The 20,235-nt window shown below is 57.0% G+C and overlaps 1 protein-coding gene across 2 annotated transcripts; it reads right to left on the bottom strand.

The window, feature by feature from the left end:
• Positions 1 to 187: 187 nt before the first annotated feature.
• Positions 188 to 18,525, bottom strand: PDZD7 (PDZ domain containing 7). 2 transcript variants are annotated; one of them, XM_081235951.1, is made up of 17 exons: positions 18,255 to 18,492; positions 13,728 to 13,868; positions 13,250 to 13,424; positions 12,555 to 12,731; positions 12,171 to 12,318; positions 10,895 to 10,955; positions 10,100 to 10,507; positions 9,394 to 9,591; positions 7,908 to 7,997; positions 7,546 to 7,596; positions 6,774 to 6,949; positions 3,654 to 3,745; positions 3,437 to 3,528; positions 3,214 to 3,285; positions 1,751 to 2,338; positions 1,335 to 1,435; positions 188 to 913 (listed from the first exon to the last, which is right to left on the bottom strand). In XM_081235951.1, the coding sequence occupies exons 1-17, from the start codon at positions 18,475 to 18,477 to the stop codon at positions 698 to 700; spliced, it is 3,009 nt and encodes a 1,002-aa protein (XP_081092077.1). In that variant the 5' UTR covers positions 18,478 to 18,492; the 3' UTR covers positions 188 to 697. The 2 variants fall into 2 exon arrangements, with proteins under 2 accessions (XP_081092077.1, XP_081092076.1); XM_081235950.1 differs by lacking the exon at positions 7,908 to 7,997 and having other exon boundaries at positions 18,255 to 18,525.
• Between the last annotated feature and the right edge of the window lie 1,710 nt (positions 18,526 to 20,235).

The following is a 20,235-nucleotide window of genomic DNA, read 5'->3' as shown; positions in this document are numbered from 1 at the left end:
AGGGTGATGGGGGAGGGACAAATCCAGCAGAAAATCTGAGTTCCTAGTGGACCACAACATGAAATGGGCTCTTGGGGTTTGAGAAACTAGAAAAGACCCATCCTGTCCCTTGCACAGAACACTGCTTGGGGCTGGGGGCTGGATACAGTGACCCCCTTGAGGGCCCTGAGAGTGCCTGTCCCTCACTGGGGGAATCATGAGAAAGTGCACACCAATCCTAAGCTCCAGACCTTGGGTTTCCCAACCCCCTTCCTGTCTTGGGAGGCTGGAGATAGTGAGCTGGTGACAGAGCTGCCCAGTAGCACCTTGTCCTTGACACCAAGTTTATCTGGAATGAGCAGAGCCTTAGTGACAACTGGGGAGGGAGAATGTGGGGGGAGAGGATCTGAGCCACCAGTGTGGAGCTTTGGGAGTAGGCAAGGCAAGCAGGAGTGGGAGGTTCTTGAGGCCTGAAGTGGTTAGTAGGTGAGGTCCAGGGGATGGCAGGAGGATTCTCGGGGGTCAGTGGGAAGAGTTACAGGGTAGCTGGGGAGAGTCTGGGATTAGTATCAGGAGGCTGGAAGACTGGAGAGGGCACTGGGCTGGGGGTCAGCTGGAGAAGCCTGGCATCAGCGGGAGGGGTCTGGGTATGGGTGGGAAGGGCATTAATGGGAGGTTCTGGGAGCCAGTGGGAGGTAGCTGGAGTACCATCAAGGGGTCAGCGGGCAGGGGAATGGTCACCAGGAAGCCGCTGTTCAGTGAGGGCTGATGAGTCAGAGGGTAAGGGCAGTGGGTCGGGCCTGGGGACCCTGACCACAAGCTCCATGGGCTCCCGAGCCTTGTTTCGATACGCCCGGCGGATGGTGTCTACTGCCCGCTGGTGGGTCACCTGCTCCAGGCTCTCTCCATCCACGGCCACAAGCTCAAAGCCAGCCTGGGATGGGGGTGGGAGAATCACAGACCTCCCTCCTCAGGTCAACCCCACACCACCACCCAACCTCTCACCTCCACCAGCTAGGACACTCCTCCCCATCTGGGCTCTGGGCGGAGGCGATGGACAATGGGACTTTTGTGTCCAGAGCCGGTTGGGGGCAGGGTGGGGTGCAGACAATTGCCTTTTGTCCCTTGGGGCTAGTGGTGTAACAGGATGGGCCACCCTCAGGCGCAGGCTGGCATGAGGGGACAGATTTTTCCCTAGGTCTGCTCATCCTTCAGGCCTAACCCCGCTGCTCCCAAGCCTCCTCCCATGACCTGGTCTAAACATGTCTGGCTGGAAGAAGAGCCTGTACCAGCCCCGCCCCCTGCCAGAATTCAGCTCTGGGCCTAGGGAGTGGGCCTGGGTGCCCTTCACCCACCTGAAGGGCCCCACTGAGGAAGGCGGCGCCCCCAGGGAAGATCTTTTCTATCTTCACCATGGGCTGCACCTTGGACTCAATGCCCCCAGAAATGCTGATGCCTAGTGAGAGGGAGGAACACTGGGTTACCGTGCAGCCACACCCCTAAAGCCCAGAGCTCCCAGGAGAACCCAGGACCCATCCCCAAATAGAGAGCCCCCAACTTCTCCCAAACCCCCAGATTCTATTACTACTCAATCCTCAACTCACTCTAGACCCCAAACCTCCCAAATATGGACCCTCCCAACTATATCCTAATACCCCGATTCTTTCCCTAGTCCCAGGTCCCCTAATTATACCCCCAAACCAAGCCCACCAACCTCACTCACACCCAAGAGCCCCCACCCCCAAGCAGGCGCAGTCCCGCCTGGACTCACCCAAGGACTGCTTCATCTTGGATAGCGTGACGGTCCTCAGCTCCCCACTGGGGACCTTCGTGGCTGCCTCTTCGGCTGTCCCACCAGTTCCGTTCTCAGAGGGCCCTTGACTGGCCCCTGCCTTGGCCACCTGCCCATCCGTAGGTCGTGGCAGAGGAGGCCTGGCCTTCCGAGGCTTGTGGTAGCGCCCGCTGGCTGTGCTGGGAGTGCGGAGGGGTGCCGGGGATGGGGAACGCCTGCGCCCGGGGGACTTGCCTCTGCCCCGGCTGCGGCTGCGGCTCTGGCCTGGGCCCTGGCTCCGGCTCTGCCGAGGGCCCTCTAGGGTCAAGGGTTCTGTCAGCAGCCAGTTAGGCCTCGGGGGCCGGGGAGCCACGGGGGGTGGCTGGGGAGGGGGTGTGCAGGCGCCTCTGCGTGCGAGGAAGGCATCTACTGGCACATCCTGGAGAGGGGGGATCCCTTTATGAGGGTGGCAGGAGGCAGAGGCACCCAGGGGGACCTGGAGGCCCCCCAGACGCTCCCTCAGCTCCCCCTCATCTTCCTCCTCTGAGAAGCCGTTCACAGGAAGTAGGTAGAAGCCCCCACGACTGTCTGGGGAAGAGGGCCAAGGTCAGGCCGCCTTCTCCTCAACAGCCCAGACCACCCTGCCAGACCCCAGTCCTTGCCTTTGTTGGTGTAGGGAGACCCAGGCCTGGGTTTGCTCACGCCCTTTGGCAGCGTGCCCAGGTTCTACTGCAACAGTGTTTTAAAACTTTCTATTGTAATGGTTACAGTTTTATTTAAGTAACTATTACAATAGAAACTAAAAATATGACTCCCACACCAAGCTGGTAATTTCGCAGAGGTTATTGCATAGAATGAGATGATTTAAAAAGTGGGTGGGTTTAAAACCAATTATTAAGGGGCTTCCCTGGTAGCGCAGTGGTTAAGAATCTGCCTGCCAATGCAGGGGACACAGGTTCAAGCCCTAGGTCCGGGAAGATCCCACATGCCTTGGAGCAACTAAGCCCGTGAGCCACAACCACTGAGCCCGTGAGCCACAACTACTGAGCCCGCGAGCCACAACTACTGAGCTCCGCGAGCCACCAACTACTGAAACCCGCGCGCCTAGAGCCGTGCTCCACAACAAGAGAAGCCACGACGATGAGAAGCTCGCACACTGCAATGAAGAGCAGCCCCCGCTCGCCACAACTAAAGAAAGCCCGTGTGCAGCAACGAAGACCCAACACAGCCAAAAATAAAATTAATTAATTAAAAATTTTTTTATATTATTAAGTAAATAATAGTACAGATGGTGAGTGGACATGATGAAAATGGTTCTGGCAGACGAGGGATTTCCTTCAGGGAAACACATGTACCTCTGAAGCCGCGACAGCCCACATGGGGACAAGGATGGAAGGTTCACTCTCCCTCCCCCAGCCTCCCTAGGGTGTGCCCCCTCCCTGGGCTCTCGGACTCTGACTGACCAGGCACAGGAGTGATGAGGTGACGCTTGGGCGGTGTGTCCTGCCGGGCTGGTCGCAAGGCAGGAGGCCAAACTGTTTGGAGAGGAGAGCAAGTCAGGAACAAGGCTCCCTGATGGGCCCAGCTGAATGGGCCCAGGCAATCTCTGCCCCTCTCCACTGGGAGGCCACGCCCCCAGCCCCACCTGTGGCTCGGGATCCACAGTCCTGCCCCCTGGCTGCTGACCTGCCTGGCTCTTGAGGGCCTCAAAAGCCTCCAGCTCCACAGGCATCACCATGCTGTCGAAGCGACCCAGGTCTGTGGGGGCCACCACACCCCTGGGGGAGGGCAAGAGACGAGGGGTGGTCAGGGCTCAGTTCTGGAGGTGCCTGGAGGGACTTCAGCCCTGGAGAGGTTAGGGGAGGTATCGGGGATCCCCTTCCTGCCCCCAAGCCCTCCCCACCTGATGTCCCTCAGCAGCAGCAGCTTCGCAGGCCTGTCCAGAATGGCCAGCAGGGGCCTCACCAGGTCCTCCACGCCGCCCTCATGCACGTACTGCAGAGAGAGGCACCACAGGTCAGATAGCAGCGGGAACTTCCAGAGCCCAGTGAGGGGGCATGCCTGGGCATGGAGGGACCCCACGTTTAGGAGAGGTTCTCCCCACCCCCAAGCTGTCTTATCTTGGTGACTGGGAGGAAGCCTGCAATAATAATGACAGAGCTGTAACAGCAATAACAATAACAGCTTTGGGCCTTTTTCTAGGCCTCGTACACATGGTCTCTCATTTAGCAACCACTCTGAGAGAGACGTCAATTATTCCCGTTTCACAGATGAGGGAACTGAGGCTCAGAGAGAAGGACTTTGCCCCAGGCCACACAGATGAGGAACCAAGCTAAGAGCTCTGGCTCCTGCCTGCTGTGGTACCGGAAAAGGATATGCAGGGCGTGGACTCTCCTCCCCACCCCACCTCCCAGGCTGAAGGAAGGAATTTGAGCCAAAGTCTAGTCTGTGCGCCTGGCTGTCCCAGCTTGTGTCTGCACAGACCTACAAATTAGGCTTTGTTCAAGGCTGGAATGGGGACTCTGGGGAAGGGGTGGCCCTACAGAAAGCCTCTCCAGTCAGTACCCAGGGTGGTGGAGGCCTTTCTGCCTGGCACTGCCCGGATGCCACCAGCCACACCCCACCGACCCAGACAAACTGGCAAACTGTATACTGGGAGCCAGCCGACTTGGACAGCACACTGCCCCCTAGTGCCATGAGGGACACACATACTGATTCCGGGACACACACAGAGCATCCTGGGCGTGCACAGACACAGGGAAACAGCACACCCTGGTGGCCAGAGTGAGACAGTCATAAATATCTGGAAATTCAACTGTGTGTGGCCCTAAACCACACACAAAATTACAGGGACCCACACTTACAAATATGGACAACACACCCCCTTTTGTCTGGAGAGAGATACATGTAATTGCACAGAGCCAGTCACATATGTGCACACACTTCAAGTCCACAAACCTGTGTTCAGCATCCACTAAGTGCCAGGTCCTGTACTGGGCAGTGGGGACACAACGACAGAGAACCACATGCTCCAGTAAACTACAGGCTACTGGCGATGGGGCAGAGGCAGTCTCAGAGGAGGGTGGGAAGATCAAAGGAGGCTGCATGGAGGAGATGGCCTTTACACTGACTCTTAAGGATAAATTCAGGGAAACAGCGTGATAGCTGGCAGGAAAGGGTAGTGTGGAATAATGGGTAGATAGAGGTTGAACTGGAACATGGGGTACATGGAGGGCCTCCATATAGGCTGTACAGTTTGTGACTACAGTGTGAGTAGTGCCCCTAGAGTTGTGCAATTCGTAGGCTGTATAAACCAGTGTTGTATGTTATACCAAGGAAAGAGGATGTGATGTGGTGACCATGGGAAAGCAGAGGTTAGTGAATTGGGGAATCAAATCAGAGAGGGCCTTGAATGTGAGGATAAGGAACTTGTACTCTATTCTGCCAAAGATATGAGGCTGCAAGGGGGCTTGGGGAGTGTAAAGTGATCAGAGAGGTGGTTTATAGTACCTGGTCTGGCGGCTGTGGGGAGATGGCTCAGAGGGGGAGAGAGAAGGGAGGCTTGGGGTTCGGGAACCACACATCCAAGTCACCAGGGGAGCTTTACTAATCATTCCAGCCAGGACTCCACCCCGAGGGTCTGATCTCTTGGTGTGTGGGGGGCTTGGGTCAGGCTTGGGTGGTAGGCATTGCTCCCTAGGTGCCCTGGGGCACAGAGAGAGGCCCTCCTGGCCTGGGCAGGGTGGGAGGAGCAGAGGGGTGGGGGAACAGGAGCCTACCAAAGAAACTGATGCAGAGCGCTGCCTAGTGGCCAGAGCCTAGAGTTGCAGGCTCACAAAGGCTTGGTACACACAGCCCTACTTGGCGCTCAGAGCTGAGCGTGACACTCAACTGAGTTTAGCCCAGAGGCCTTTAGCTGCCCCCCAGATGCACCCCCATATGTAGCTCTGCTGTAAACCAAGCACTGGCAAAAGGATGCATTAATTAGTGTGCCTCAGTCTCCAGGTGATATACACACAGATACAACCGTACAGTTAAGTCAACACAAACTCAGGTACCCCAGAGATTAACAAATGCACGTCACACAGACATAACACAGCCCCACCCTGACCAAGGTGAGGGAGTCGGGGGAACCACAAACAATTTCCTGAAACTCCTCAGCTTGCCCTGGTATACAGGATCACGTGTGCACTGATGCAGATCCAGCACAAGGAACCCATCACAGGAAACCTGCAGGTTCTTGAGACAGAGGGATAGGAGAGAGCCTTCCAATCCTCCTGGAGGGCGTGGCCTGTGCCTCCTGCAGCCTCCCCAACACCCAGGCTACAAAGACTCCCTGAGATCTACCCTCTACACCACCGCGGGGCCCTCTGCTTCTGTCTGAAGTTGAACGAAACAGAGGACAAGAGTGCAGGTGTTGGGGCAGGCTTGGGGTATGTTGGGAGGACAAAAGATTACTGACTTGGGTAACAGGGGAGGGGGCTTGGCATGAGGCCAGGCCTGTTGGCTGACCCAGGAGTGGAAGGAGGCATGAGGGGTGGGGAAGCCTGGGTTTAGAAGAGAACAGAGAACAGAGCAGGTGACTGCAGGGACTCAGGTCCCGAACTCATCACCTGTCTGGTCTGGCTCCTTCTCCCCTCAGCTTAAATATCACCTCCTCAGGGAGGCCCTCCCAGACCACGCCATCTAGTTTGTGCCTCTTAGGTTATTTTCTCATGTTCTTTTTCTTCACAGTACTTCACATGATTTGTCACTATGGGTGCTTAGGTTTTAGTTACTGTCTATCTTCCCTTCCTGGCTGTGAGCTCAACGTGTGTGTATGTGTGTGTGTGTGTGTGTGTGTGTCCATGTGTCCATGTGTCTGTGTGCACTCATGAGTTACAGGGGTAACTTCTGCTTTTACTTACCACTGGCCTCACAGTGTCAAGCCCAGATACTGGTCAATAGATAGTGGCCTGAATGAATGAAGGGCTGGGAGACTGAGTGACTATGTACTAGGGCTGGGGACAGGCTGGAGGCTCACCCGGGAACAGTGACGGGTGACAGCCAGCACCTCGTCGTCAGTCAGCAGCCGCCGGGCCAGGTCCTGAATCAGGGGCCTTCGGCTCTCCCAGGCCTGCACCCTCTCATCCACGTTGGGCAGCTGGCTGGAGGGGCTCCTGGACCTGGCAGAGAGCAGAGTCCGGCCCCTCTCCCGGTCTGCAGGGCAGGAGCAAAAGGGTATGATGAAGGAGCCAGGAGCCATCAGAAGAGGAGGCGGGGGGCTCCCCTCAGTGGGGTCAGACCCCAGAACAGACTGGCTAAGGGGCCCATGTACCCCCGACGGAATCCCAGCCTAGCCCAGATGCTCCCCACCATGGTCTCCCACATAATCTTCTCATCATTGGAGCTCCAATCCAGGCCCTTCAGCCCCCAACACAGACCCCTATCCCAGGCTGTTCCTTAGTGGAGTCCTAGCCCAGTGCCCCCTGGGCCCCCTGAACATGCACTGTCATACTCATCTGTCCTCACTGGAGTTCTAGCAAGGTTACCTCCCTCATCTCTCCAAAAATCTGTCTTTGGGGAGACCCAACTCAAGCTCCCATTCCCCAATATCTGTCTGCAACCCTATCTTTCTTAGAAAGAATAGTCCAATTCTTTTAGCTGCCCCCCAATGTGCACCTTCCTATCTGTCTGATCCCCCATGCTTGACCCCAACTGAGTTTAGCCCAAAGCCCCTAAGCTACTACCCCCAATATGCACCCCATCTGCAGCTCTACTGTAAACCAGGCTTGGTAGAGGGATGCATGCATTACCACGTCTCAGCCTCCAGGTGACAAACTTCTGCACGGATCCCACTCCCCCTGCTATGAAGAAGAAAGAGGCTCAGTTGCAGCCCTGGTCCCCAATCGGACAATGGGGTTTGGGGGCTCAGGACTGGCTGGATCACTGGCTGGAATGGAGCGTTCAAGGCTGGAAGGTGGTAGGACCGGGAAGCAAGAGGCCAGGCTATTGAGGAAGGTCTTGAAGGCCATGCTCAGGCCAGAGATTCATTCACAGGCAACGGGGAGTCAGTGAAGGCTTTGGACCAAGAGAGGGTCCAGTCTGCACCCTGCTCACGGAGGTTCATTTGGAAGCAAATGAATGGAGGGAAGAACCCCAAGGGCAAATCACCTACCTTCAAGGGACAGAGAGAAAAAGAGGAGCCTTTGAAGGAGAGTAGTGGCCAGAGAAGTAGGAGAACCAGGAGAGAGCAGGGCCCTGGGGGCTTTGGAAAAAGAGATGGGTTTAAGGAGGGGGCTGAGCCTGCCCTGATTTGAAGGGGTTGTCTCTCCCATGAGACTGTCACCTTGAGACCCCAGGGAGGGGCAGGGCTGAGCCCCTCATTCCCTGGTCGTTTTTGCGTACCCAACATCCACTCTCCCTTCTGGAAACAGCACCCTGATTTTACTTGGGGACCACCCCCCCACCCCATTCTCAGTCCCTGTACTCCAGGGTGGACACATGACCCAGGCTGGCCAATGAAAGCACCCTCTCTCCCTCCCAGATGACAAGTGATGTGTTGGGCACGTGATCCCAGCTGGGCCAATGAGAGCCTTCAGCTGGAACTATTTAAGGAGAAGCTCTTTTCCCTGGGTTGCTAAGCGACAGTGGCCTTCTTACCTCCAAGTGGCAAAGCCGGCAAGATAATGAAGCCAACCCAGGGGAAAGAGGAACCAAAAGACGAAGGGGGCAAGATGTCTGAGGAGATTGTTTAAACGTTTAGACCCGCTTGCGCCAGTAGCTGAGCCAAGAAGCGCTTTTTAAAGCTAGCTTGGGGGCTTCCCTGGTGGCGCAGTGGTTGAGAATCCGTCTGCCGATGCAGGGAACACGGGTTCGTGCCCCGGTCCGGGAAGATCCCACATGCCGCGGAGCGGCTGGGCCCGTGAGCCATGGCTGCTGAGCCTGAGCGTCCGGAGCCTGTGCTCCACAACGGGAGAGGCCACAGCAGTAAGAGGCCCGCGTACCGCAAAAAAAAAAAAAAAAAAAAAAGCTAGCTTGAGTTGAGTTTCTGTTACAGGCAACCCCGATACTCTCAACTCATCCATTTTTGGTCCAGTCTCTGAATCTCACCAGAGAGATGAGACACCCTCTGTAAGTGTCCTTAGGAAGCCCCTGACATGAGTGAAGCCTGTCTAAGCCTTCCTGCCTGGCCCTTGATCTACAAATGGCCTTTCTCAAGATGGTTCTAGAACTGGGTAAAGCCTGTGGAGCTCTGGCCAGGGGAAGTGAAGCCAAATGCTCTAGGAAAGGAGTGCCCTGCCTCCCCTCAGTGCCAAGAGCACGGGGATCTGACCCAAGGCTTTCTTGTCTATGCTCTGACTCTCATCAGTTTTCCCTTCTGTAAAATGGGAAGATGAGGCAGTATAACAAGGACCATTATATTTTCTGAGCACCTTCTGTGTGTCAGACCATGTGCTAAGTGATTAACATACACTAATTCACTTATTCCTCATTATTCCCAAAGAAATAGGTATTATTACTCTCATTTTACTCATGACGCTCGCAAGGTGAAGTGGTGGCTCACAGCTAGGACGAAGTAGTGTGGGATTTAAGCTCAGACCTGCTGGGTGCCGGAGTGGACTTTTCCTCTGTCCTGCTTGGCTGACCTGCCCAGTACTTACCTTTCTCCAGGTCCGGGTGGGGGCGGGGCTTGGCCATGCTCCCACTGTCCAGCGTCCAGGCCTCTCTGCGCCCGTCCCCTGCCAGCCGCCCCTGCCGCCCTCCCTTGAAGAAGAGGTTCATCAGGGTCTTGGAGCGCTGCAGGGCCCCCTTCTCCCCAGGGGACCCCGACTTCTCCTTCCTCCGCTGTTTCTTCTCCTCTGCAGACACGAGGGAGCACCCGGGGGGCTGGAGGGGTGGGCAGAAGGGAAGGACGAGGGGCAGGGGTGTGGGGAGGGGCAGAGAAAAGGGAGAGTAGGGGGCAGACGGGATCTGCAGCCATGTGGGGAGGTGGGGATGAGCACGGGGCTGGGGTTCCTCTTCCAGCTTTCTACCCCTCCCCCACCCACAGCTACAGCTATGTGAGGAGTGTGTGCGTGTGTCTGTCTGTTTGTCTGGCTGTAGACAGGGCTGGGAACTCCAGGATGAAGGGGCTGGGTTAGGGCTGGTTTGGGGCCCAGGGCTGACAAGCTGGGGCTGGGGCTGAGGGTAGGTTTGGGGCCCAGGACTAGTTTGAAATGGAGCCCAGAGCAGGGTCTGAGTGTATTCTGCAGCTGGCGCTGGGGCAAAGCCTGGCGCAAAGGAAGCTTTGGGGCTCAGGGCAGGGTGAGGGACAGGTTTGGGAGCAGGGGCTTTGGAGACAGCAGCAGCCCCCCATCCCCCACATACCCCACAAGGTCAGGTGGCTCTGGGAGCGGGTGATGGGGGGCCGGGGTCGGCTGAGGGCCAAGAGCAGAGCAGTTTTGGGGGACTCAGAGAGCGCAGAGTCCAGGCGGGGGGCAGGCGGGGGGCCGTCGGAGCGGATGGCCGTGTCCCTGAGGATGACTGTGGGCCGCACGCTACACCAGGTCTCCACGTGGCCTCCCGCGTCTGGCTCTGTCTGCATGGCCGTGTCTGCCCGCCCCCGGCCTGGGCCCCAGCTGCCCAGCTCCTCAGGCCCCAGGCAGACATCCATGCAGTCCGAGGGCAGGGAGCTCCAGCCATCAGCCGAGCTGTAGTGGGCACTGGAGGCGAACGAGGAGGCGCTGGAGCTGCTCTCCGAGGCGGGGGACAGCTGCTGCAGCACCCCGTTGCTCACTGCGGGCAGTGGGGAGGGCAGGGACGTCTCAGCGATCTGGCCGGGTGGCTTTGGGGCCCTGCCGGGGCTGCAGGCCATCCGTGGGCTTGGCGGCAGCAAGGTTGTAAGCATGGGGTCTAGGGAACCAGCTGCTCAGCTGTCCTGTCACTGACTGGTTGAGAGATCTTAAGCAAGTCACTTCTTCTTCAACCACCCCCTGCAACTCCAGACCCCAGGAGAGCCTGTAAAGGAACCGCAGCTTCTCGGAGGAGAGCCCAGAAACGGCTCTGGGCGTGTGAAAGTCCTGAGGAGATTTTGGTGCCCCTGCCCACTTATTCTTCAGAGATTTCAGCCCCAATTTAGGGCCTCAGCCCCTACCTTCCAACCTTGGAGTCTTGGCTACTTACATCGATCCAGCCAACAGTATTCAGAAACCATCTCCTTGTAGGCAGGGTACCGGCCGGTCTCCTGGGGAGGGCATGGTGGGCACAGGAGGGCAGAGGGGAGTGGTTGAGGAGGGAGGGTAAGAATGGAGGAGCGACGGGACAGGAGTCAACTTTTCAACCTGATTACTCTCCTCCGAGCTCATCATGTTCTAGCCACACCAGCCACTTTGTTTCTGAACGTGCCAAGTTCCTCTATACTTTAGGGCCTTTGCACTTGCTGTCCCTTCTGCCTGGATTCTCTTCCTTCACCTCGTCTTATGGCCAGCTCTTCAGGTGTCACCTCCTCAGAGCTGAAAGGTCCTGACCTGCCCTGGCTAAAAGAGCCTTCCCAAATTACCCCATCCCACCTCTCCGTTAATTTCCCTACAGCAGCTGTCACAGTCCGCATGCACCTAGTTTGTCTGTTTCCCTCCAGTAGCAGAGACCTTGTCTATCTTGTTCACTGCTGTGACCCAGTGCCTGGCATAGTGGCTGCCGTGTAGTAGGTACTCAAAAATATTGAATGAATGAATGAATGGGGGCAGAGTGGGAGAGAGGAGGAGTGTTTGGGGTAATCTGAGAGGAAGGAAATGGAGAAACGGGATGTGGGAGAGGTGGGAAATAGAGGCGGTGGGGGGGGGTGGTGGCAGGGGAGGCACTGAATGGTGAGAGGGAAGAAGTCTCACAAGGGAGAGGATGGGGGCAGGGGCCAGGGTTGGGCGCTAGGGGAGAGTGAGACATCACCTCCTCCGGGAGCCAGGGTGAGAAGGACTTGATCCTTAGGCAAGTGTGAGACCCACATGAATAATGAATCCAGGCACATCCCCTGAAATCCAATCTCTGGCTCCAGCCCAGACCTCCCTGCCCTGTGCCCTGAGGATGCCCACTACCCAGGTCCTGCCCAAAGCCACAGTTACCACCCCCTTTCTGGGCAGGACTCCTTTCTGGGTGGAGGCCCCTAGACTTCCACCACTCATACAAAGGGACACTGGCCTACGCATCTGGTGGGGAGCTGGAGAGAAACCAGGCCCTCCTACTGATCAACTGAGTAATTGACTGTGATTCCTGAGTTATGTCACCTCTCTGAGCCTCAGTTTCTTCTTCTGTGAAATAGGTATGAGGACAATGCCTGCCCTACCTCTCGCGAGGCTGTGGAAAGTCATAAGTTGCACAGCGATGGGCAACATTAAGTGCTAGAGTGGTCTGGGAAGTCCTTCCTATAGTCTGGCCTCTCCCTGTCTCCCACAGTCCTGCCCACCTTGATGGTCAACATGATGTGTGTTTGGCCCTTCAGCACCTCCACGGCTTGGCTGTGGCTGATGTCGTCGAACCTGACACCATTGGCCGCCAGGACCTGGTCCCCCACCTTGATGCCGTTCTCCTCGGCCAGTCCACCATGGTCCACTCTGGGGTCGGAAAGGAGGCATTCTGATAGGCCACCTGGCTGCTCTCCCTCACCCTATTCCAGACTCTTCACTTGCATACAGGGATACCCCAGTCAGACCCCTTGACCCTCCTCCTGGTGACCCCCGACCCCCTCTCCAGATCCCACCCCTGACCTAGGTCATTGGTCAGGACTTACTTGCTGACCCATCCCCAGGTTCCAGCCCAACCCCGTTCCATACCCTGCCCCAACCCTCACTTGGACACATAGATGCCCAGGCCAAACTCCTTGCCCCCGCGGATGTTGAAGCCCAGGCAGAAGTCATCAGAGGTTGTGTAGAGATGGACGATGCGCCGTGCCCCGTCCTCTGAGCCACTGTCAGAGGGCGTTGAGCTGCACTTTTCCACCACCAGCCGCCGATTGACCACATCCACCCTGGACAACAGCACGGGGCCCTCAGCCTGGGCCCTCATCCACCACCGGCCACCCTCTCACCTCTCAGCAGCCAAGGCAATTGCATAGGAAAGGCAGGGCTGCCTCTGGGGGCCTCCCAGACCTGAGATCTTCACTGGGATATAGATTTCATCAAGTCAGGGAAACCACGCAAATCTCTCTTTATTGAGCAGCTCTAACTGCCAGGCCCCATTTCAAATCCTCCCCGGGCCCCGAGGGAGAGGCCGTGTACTGTCCCCAGGCTCACAGCCGCAGCGTGGAGGGGCAGGGCCACTGGGGTCTGAGAGAGCCGGGTGTTGAGAGGAGGGCTTGGGGAGAGAAATGGCCTTTTCTCATTTCAAGGTCAGGCCGTCGGATCCCTGTGTTGCCAGTGCCAGGGGATGGGGAGAGCAGAAGCCATACTAGCCAGGCCCCCGTCTGAGCCCTGTGCCATTGGCCTCTCCCTCCACGGCTTTGGGTGGTGGTGCTGGGGTGGGTGGGGTGGGACCAGGCCTGCTCACCATGTGGTCTTCTCCTTGGAGAACTTGATGCCTGGTACGCGGCCCATGCGCCTCACCATCATGTGCAGGCGGCTGCTGCCCGTCAGCACCTTCACAGCACTGCCCATCGTGGTGCTCTCCAGGCTCAGCCCATTCACCTCGGTGATCTTGTCACCCACGCACAGACCAGCCCGCTCTGCACCGGGGAGGCATGGCTGGCATGGGCCGCTTGGGAGAAGTCCCCCAGGTTGAGGCTGAGCCTCTCCCATCAGACTAGGCTCCCTGGGGTAAAACCTCTTTGATGAGATTGGGATCCCCAGGTAGGGTCTGAGTATCTGCCATCAGACAGGGACCTACCTGTTCATTAGCCCCTTCCATCTCCCCATTGGATCAGACCCTCCAAAGTTGAGGGCCCTCTCCTCTTACTCTTGACAACAGCATCTCTGCACCCCACCAAAGTGGGGGTCACGTCCGAAGCCAGGACCTGGGCCCCACTCACCTGCACTGCTCCCCTTCTCCACTTTGCTGACGAAGATGCCCAGGCCGTGCTCAGAGCCACCTCGCACACTGAACCCCAGCCTCCCAGCTGGACTCTTCTCCACTCGAACTGCATGGATGATGTCACTTTCATCGCTGTTGGCTGTTGGCGTAGGGACACAGGCATGACTCCCCTGCCCATTCTGGGCACAGAGGGCCCCTGGCCTCCCCAGCTTGGGGCCTGCGAAGGCTGGGTTGCTGGGCACCGGCACCCAGGGCCCTAAATGAGGGGGTAGGTAGCTAATTTCTGAGTCCTCTCTGGGTGATTTTGAGACCATGGGCCAGGGAGGGTGTGGGAGCAGACAGGACAGGACTCCATGCTAGAAGACACTGTTCTCCGTTCCTCATAATGCAAGGGGTGTGTGTGTGTGTGTGTGTGTGTGTGTGTGTGTGTGTGTGTGTACCTAATCCTTACTAAGCTACCCATGACCACAGGCCTGGAATAGGCCAAATTCTGAAAAATCCTGCCACTCTGAGAGTCAGATGGATGGGAAAGATGTTCACGATTCCATTCTACGAGGCACAGTTGAGGGAGTCTGGGCTATCCAGCTTGCAGTAGAGACGAGTATGGTAAGTCTATATTCAAATAGTTGAAGAGCTCTTCTATAAAAGGCATTAGATGTTTTTGTCTGTGTAATCCATAAGGCAGAACCAAGCCCACGCAGTGGAGTTACATGGAGGAAGATTTAATAAGGGAAAACTTTCTAAAACCTTCAGTTGGCAGACAATGGAATGAATTTTCCGAGGAAAGATAGTGAGTTTCCCATCACTGGAGGCATACAAACTGATACCTAGTAAGTCCCTGTCTGGGATGTTGTGGAAGGATCCCTGAGGCCCCTTGTATCTCATAGACTCTGTGATCCTGGAGGTGAGGGCTCTAGGAGCTAACTGACTACATGAGGAAAGAAACCCAAACCACCATGCCTCAGTATGTGCCCAGAGCACAGAAGTGGTCCTCTCCATCAGTGATGGGCAAAGTCAGAGGAGGGGGTCCTTAGGGACTGGAGCTGTCAGGGAAGTTTTCTTGGAGGATGGGATTTGGATGGGTGGAGGGGAAGGGAAAGGCACTGATGAGGGGATGGAGTGAGCAAAGGCTCAGAGGTGGCCTTTTGGTTAGAGAAAAGTGAGGGGACTGGAGGGGTAAGTTGGGTCCCAGGTGGGAAGGTCAGAGTTCTTCTTGGGGAAGGCTTACTCAGAGGTGTTTGAGAGGAGAAATATCACACACACACACACACACACACACACACACACACACACACACACACTTCTATTCGATCTAAGAGAAATCAGGTTACTGTACATGAGCAGGGCAGCTCAGGAAGTAATCCCCAAAGGCAGCCTGTAGGTGGGGACAGTGCAGGACAGAGCTGTGGGAGATGCTGGGGCTTCCTAGCTGATTCTATCTGCACGGGTCCCAGGACTTTCTCAGCCCAGATGAGGAGGCTTTTGCTCTCCCGCCCTCCAACCCTCTTTCTCCTCAGTCTCTCCTCGGGGGGCCTCCCTAGGGCCCTGGGCCAGGCGGATGTCAAATCTGGGGTTTTGAGCCTAGGAGCTTGGGGCCTCTGAGGAGGGAAGATCCTCTACCTCCACTGCCCTAGCCTGGGGCCATCAGGCATCCCTCCAGGCACTCGGCAGCCTCCTCACTATCTCCTCCACTCCTGCCTCCTTTAGTCCATTCTCTACACAGTGGCCAGAGTCAACTTTCATACTAGATCATGCCTTTCCCCTGATTACAAACCTCAGTGCCTACCCCTGCTTCTAGAAGGAGCTCCACATTCCTTCCATGCCCAATAACGCCCTCCCTGGGCTTTCCCCTGCCCACCTCTCTACACTCACCTCTGGCCACCCTCCCCAGCCTCATGACCTTTGGCCACAGTGACCGCCTTCCTGTTCCTCTCACTGGCCAGTCCTTTCAGTGTTCCCTCTGCCTGCGATGCTCTTGCCCAGACCTTCATAAAGCCACCTCCTATTTCCACTTCCTCCCGGCTCAAACACCACTTTCAGAGAAGCCTTCCTGGACAACCCTACCTAAGAAAGTCCCTTCCCCCTCCTCCCAGGTAGTGTCTGTTCGAATGGTTCTCAAAGCGAGCTCTCCAGACCAGCAGCACAGCAGCACCTGGAAAGTTATTAAAAATGTGAACTTGGGGGTCTTACCACAGACCCACTGAATCAGATTCTCTGGGTGTAGGGCCCAGTAACCTATCTAACGAGCCCCCCAGACAATTCTGATGTATTCTGAAGTTTGAGAACCACTGCTCTATCATATCATCCAAATTAGTACCTTCAAGATTCTTACCAGCCTTTCTCATCATTTGCTTATTTGTATATTATTTATTCGTGGTCTCTTTTCACTGGGCTGTAAGCTCGATCATGGTAGGGACTTAGTAATTCTTTCCACCAGTGTATCCCCAGTATGGTGCACTGTGCTTGATATTTGCTAAGTCTTTTTTTTTTTTTTTTTTTTGCGGTACGCGGGCCTCTCACTGTTGTGGCCTCTCCCGTTGCGGAGCACAGGCTCCGGATGCGCAGGCCCAGCGGCCATGGCTCACGGGCCCAGCCGCTCCGCGGCATATGGGATCCTCCCAGACCGGGGCACGAACCCGTATCCCCTGCATCGGCAGGCGGACTCTCAACCACTGCGCCACCAGGGAGGCCCGCTAAGTCTTTTTTTAATCAATGAAATAATAAGTGGAATAATGAATAAATGAATGAATTAGGAGAGTGAGGAGAAAGGGCTGGTTGGGATTAAAGATAATACCATTTCTCTGGGACCCACTGAGTTTGAGGAGTTGGTGGGCACTCCTGGGTGATATGGGTGGCAGTGTTCCCCTTCCCACTGTGTCTCCTTATCAGTTAACTTTAGGCCTCTGGAAAGTTCTAAATATTGATAATAACATGGGGGAGGGGCTCCAGGCTGTGGTGAGTTGGGAGATGTTTGTGCTCAGGCAGAGGGGATGATTCTGAGCTCACAGGCTCCCAACCCAGACAAGCCAGCTGGTTGGAGCAATGCCCCAGTCCTTCCATTGCTAGGGGATGCTGCTCTCCTGGCTGCACTAGGGCACTGGGGTGAGGCAGAGGGAGAGAGCACTCATGGAACTTCTGGAAGAGGATCTTTAGAGGGACAGTGTGCATAGGCCTCGCATCACAGTTGGGCATGGAGTACGTGGGCATGTGAGGGGGAGGTATGACGTGGTTCTTCCAATACGATGGGACTTGCAAGGGCCGTGCTACAGTACCTCCTCTCTCCCCCTCTGTGTTTCCTAGCTTATCTGGCGACTTCTGCTCCATGTCCAGAATGACATGCTGCCCTGCTGCTCACCTGAAATTGAGGCCGGGCTTGGTGGACGATGGGGGTGAGCGTGATGGGCCACTGGTGCAGGAAAGCCTGCTCCCTGAGCAACATGCTCCTCCCCTGCCCTGGTGCCCTGGGTAGGGGACAGAGGGGCCCAGCTGAGTCAGCGGGAAGGAGCAGGCTGAAAAGTCCAGTCTGGGATCCAGCCAGGGGAGCCCTGCTGGCTGAGAGAGAAGAGCAGAGCTGGAGATACTTATCTGGTCCCACCCACGGAAAGCCCAGGCCCAGGGGGCCCCACTCCCCTGCTGGTATTCAAGGTCCTGCCTTGGTCGCCGGCTCTTTGTCGCCTCACATCTGTCACTGTAGCCAGGCTGTCTCCTAAGTGCCCACCCATCATATCCCATGCTTCCCATTCCAACCTTGTCTGTGATATCTCCGCCCCCCCACCAGCTGCTGTCATTGCTCTGTCTCTAAGCCCTGCTACACTGGAAATTTCTGGAAGGTGAAGATTGAGCCTTATTTCTCTGTAGGTTCCCACAGGACCTAACAAGAGCCGGTATACAATAGGTGTGCAATGAAACATTAAGCAACTACATAAGATTAGGTGTCCCCCTCCCTCAGGGCCCAGACCTGGGGCTCCCTCCCTATCCTCAACCCTCCTTTTCTCCCCACTCTTTGGAACATCTTCCACTTTACCTCTGTCTCTGTCCTCTGCACCTGAAGCCTTTAATTCCGTCTGTCCAGCTGGACATTGACTCCTCACAGCCCAGCACAGAGCTGGGCACACAATGAACTGGTTGATGAAGAATGTCCCTCTCCATCCTGCCCACCCCCCAAAGTCATACATGAATGGGTCTGGAGAAAGGAAGAGTCCATAGGAGTGAGGTGCCAATTTAATACTCTGCCTTCCTTCCTTGGGGGCTGGCATACCACACCCCCCTTCTCTACCTCCATGCCAGACCTCCCACCTCTGACCTCTCCACAATCCTGGAACACTAAAGGATCGGCTTAAAGGTGAGAACAGAGTAGATGAGGAAGAGTCTGTGGGTTACCAGAGGCCCTCTCTCCCTGCATCCCTACGATTCCCATTTTTTGAGTTCCCCCACCCACACTGGCTCTGCCCTCTCCTACCTAGTGCCTACTGTCCCCTACCCCCCACCTGCAGTTCCCGGCCCGGTGGCTGGGCCCTGCTCCCACCTTCGATGGGGGAGTTGATGAGGATGACACGGCCCATGGGCGATGAGGCTCGGATTCCGCGGAGGGGCCCATTCAGCAGCCGCCGTTGCTTTCTCAGCAGGTATCGGGTTGCAGAGCCTGACTCGCTGCCCAGGTGGCCTCGGGAGGAGAGGGAGCTCAGAGAGCCAGAGCTTAGGTCTGTGAGGCCCACTGGGTCGAAGCCCACTGGGAAGCCATGCGCCATGGTGGCTAGATGGGGGTGGTGCCCTACAGGTCCAGAGAGAACCTGCTAGCCCTTGAGAGGAGGGTCCCACGTGCCCCAGGCTCCATGAGCCTTCTGTGCGGACTGGGATCTCAGGGACCCGGAGTCTCCGACCTCTGCTGCCTCTCAGGAGTGTGTGCTCCAGGCCTGCATAGGGAGAGCAGGGATTGGGGAAGAGGTGTGAATGCTGCCCCCCAGAACTTCCACCCCACCCCTGCTTGGAGCATCCTGCCTCCCCTCCTTAGGCCTCTCACCTCTCCCACCCCCTGACCAGAGAACTGCCCAGTTCAGCCACCATTGTGGACTTCTGGAGCCATTTATACAACAAGGTGGGTGAGAACCTCTCTTTCACCCCTAGTTCCTGCTCTCAGCTTAGTCATCTACTCGGGTAGGTCCCCAGTCCTCAGTCGAGGTTGAGAGAGTGGAGATGGGATTATTGCCGGCCCTAGGGCTGCAAGCAGTGTGAGAGAAATTTGGGCCAGGACAGTTCGCTGAACTATCCCTCCTGTGTATGTGGGTAGGGGGCCAGCCCCAGGGGCTCGGGCCTCGAGGGGCTTCAGAACTTGGGACAGCTGCAGCCAAGGGCCCCAGAGATCCCCAGACCCCAGGCTGCGGTCCCCTCTGTCCCCCCTTCCCTCCCGTCCAAAGAGGGGCGTGAACCTCTCCCAGCCTTGGGGGAAGGACCTGCTGGCGAGAGCCCCCCAACATCCCGCGCAAAACCTGGGCCAAATCCCTCAGAGCAGTTCCTGGACCCAGAACGCAGCACCCTACCCCCGGCTCGGTCCTCCCGGCCCCCCTCACCTGCTCGCGCGTGCTGCAGCCGCCAGCCTCGCCCGCCCGCGGGCGCGGGCGACAGCAGCAGCAGCAGCAGCAGCAGCAGCAGCAGCAGCGGCAGCAGCAGGGGGATCCCCGCCCAAGCCCCGCCGAGGCTGAAGGAATAGGGCTGCCCAGCGCAGCCCCGGGCTCCCATTGGCTGGGAGGGCCGCCAATCACTCCCTCCAGCCACCTCCCTTGGGTGCCCCGGTCGGCCGTTTGTAATCTGGGCTGGGGCCTCTGGGTTCTACCCGCTCCAGTTCGAGTTCTGGTGCCCCACCCCTCACCGCGAACTTAGGCCTTGGGTCTCAGCTCGCCCGGCTCCCGCTACCGGTTCAGCGCAGGGGAGCCCAGAACCACGTCTTCTCCAGGCCAAACCAGCTACCAGGGCTCATGGAATTGCCACCCCTCCGCGGTCACCCCTGAGGCCTCAGCGAGGGAATGCCACCTGGGCAGAGCGGGGCGTGAGCCTGCGGTGGGCAGGAGCGCGGGCTGGCACCTGGGTGTTGTGTGTGTGTGTGTGTGTGTGTGTGTGTGTGTGTGTGTGTGTGTGTGTGTTTGAGCGCTGCTTTCATATGCATCCTCCTATGTCAGAAAGTGTCTCTCTGGCCACCCAGTTCTGGAAAGGACGCAAGGCAGGGAAGCTGGTTCCAGGACACTAGAAGGAGGAAGACTTTCTGATCCACTTTCTTGATGCAGACGGAGGTACCTGGAGCTTTCTGCCCCTCCACATCCGGGGCAGGGACTGCGGCCAGGGTCTGTGATGCAGGGGTAGGGATTGAGGAATAAGGAAACTGGGGACCCAGTGGAGCTAGAGGTTATAGAGGGGAGTATAGAGGGGACTGGGGAGGAGGAAAGGGCTGGGGACACCGAAGAGGCACAGGCAGGAGCAGAACCGGACTGTGAAGGGGTGAGAATGCCAAGGTG

The sequence above is a fragment of the Mesoplodon bidens genome, assembly GCF_964165515.1.
Source record: "Mesoplodon bidens genome assembly, chromosome: 1".
NCBI lineage: Eukaryota > Metazoa > Chordata > Mammalia > Artiodactyla > Ziphiidae > Mesoplodon > Mesoplodon bidens.
Note: the sequence above shows the minus strand (reverse complement) of the source record. Positions and strands in the feature narration are given on the sequence as shown.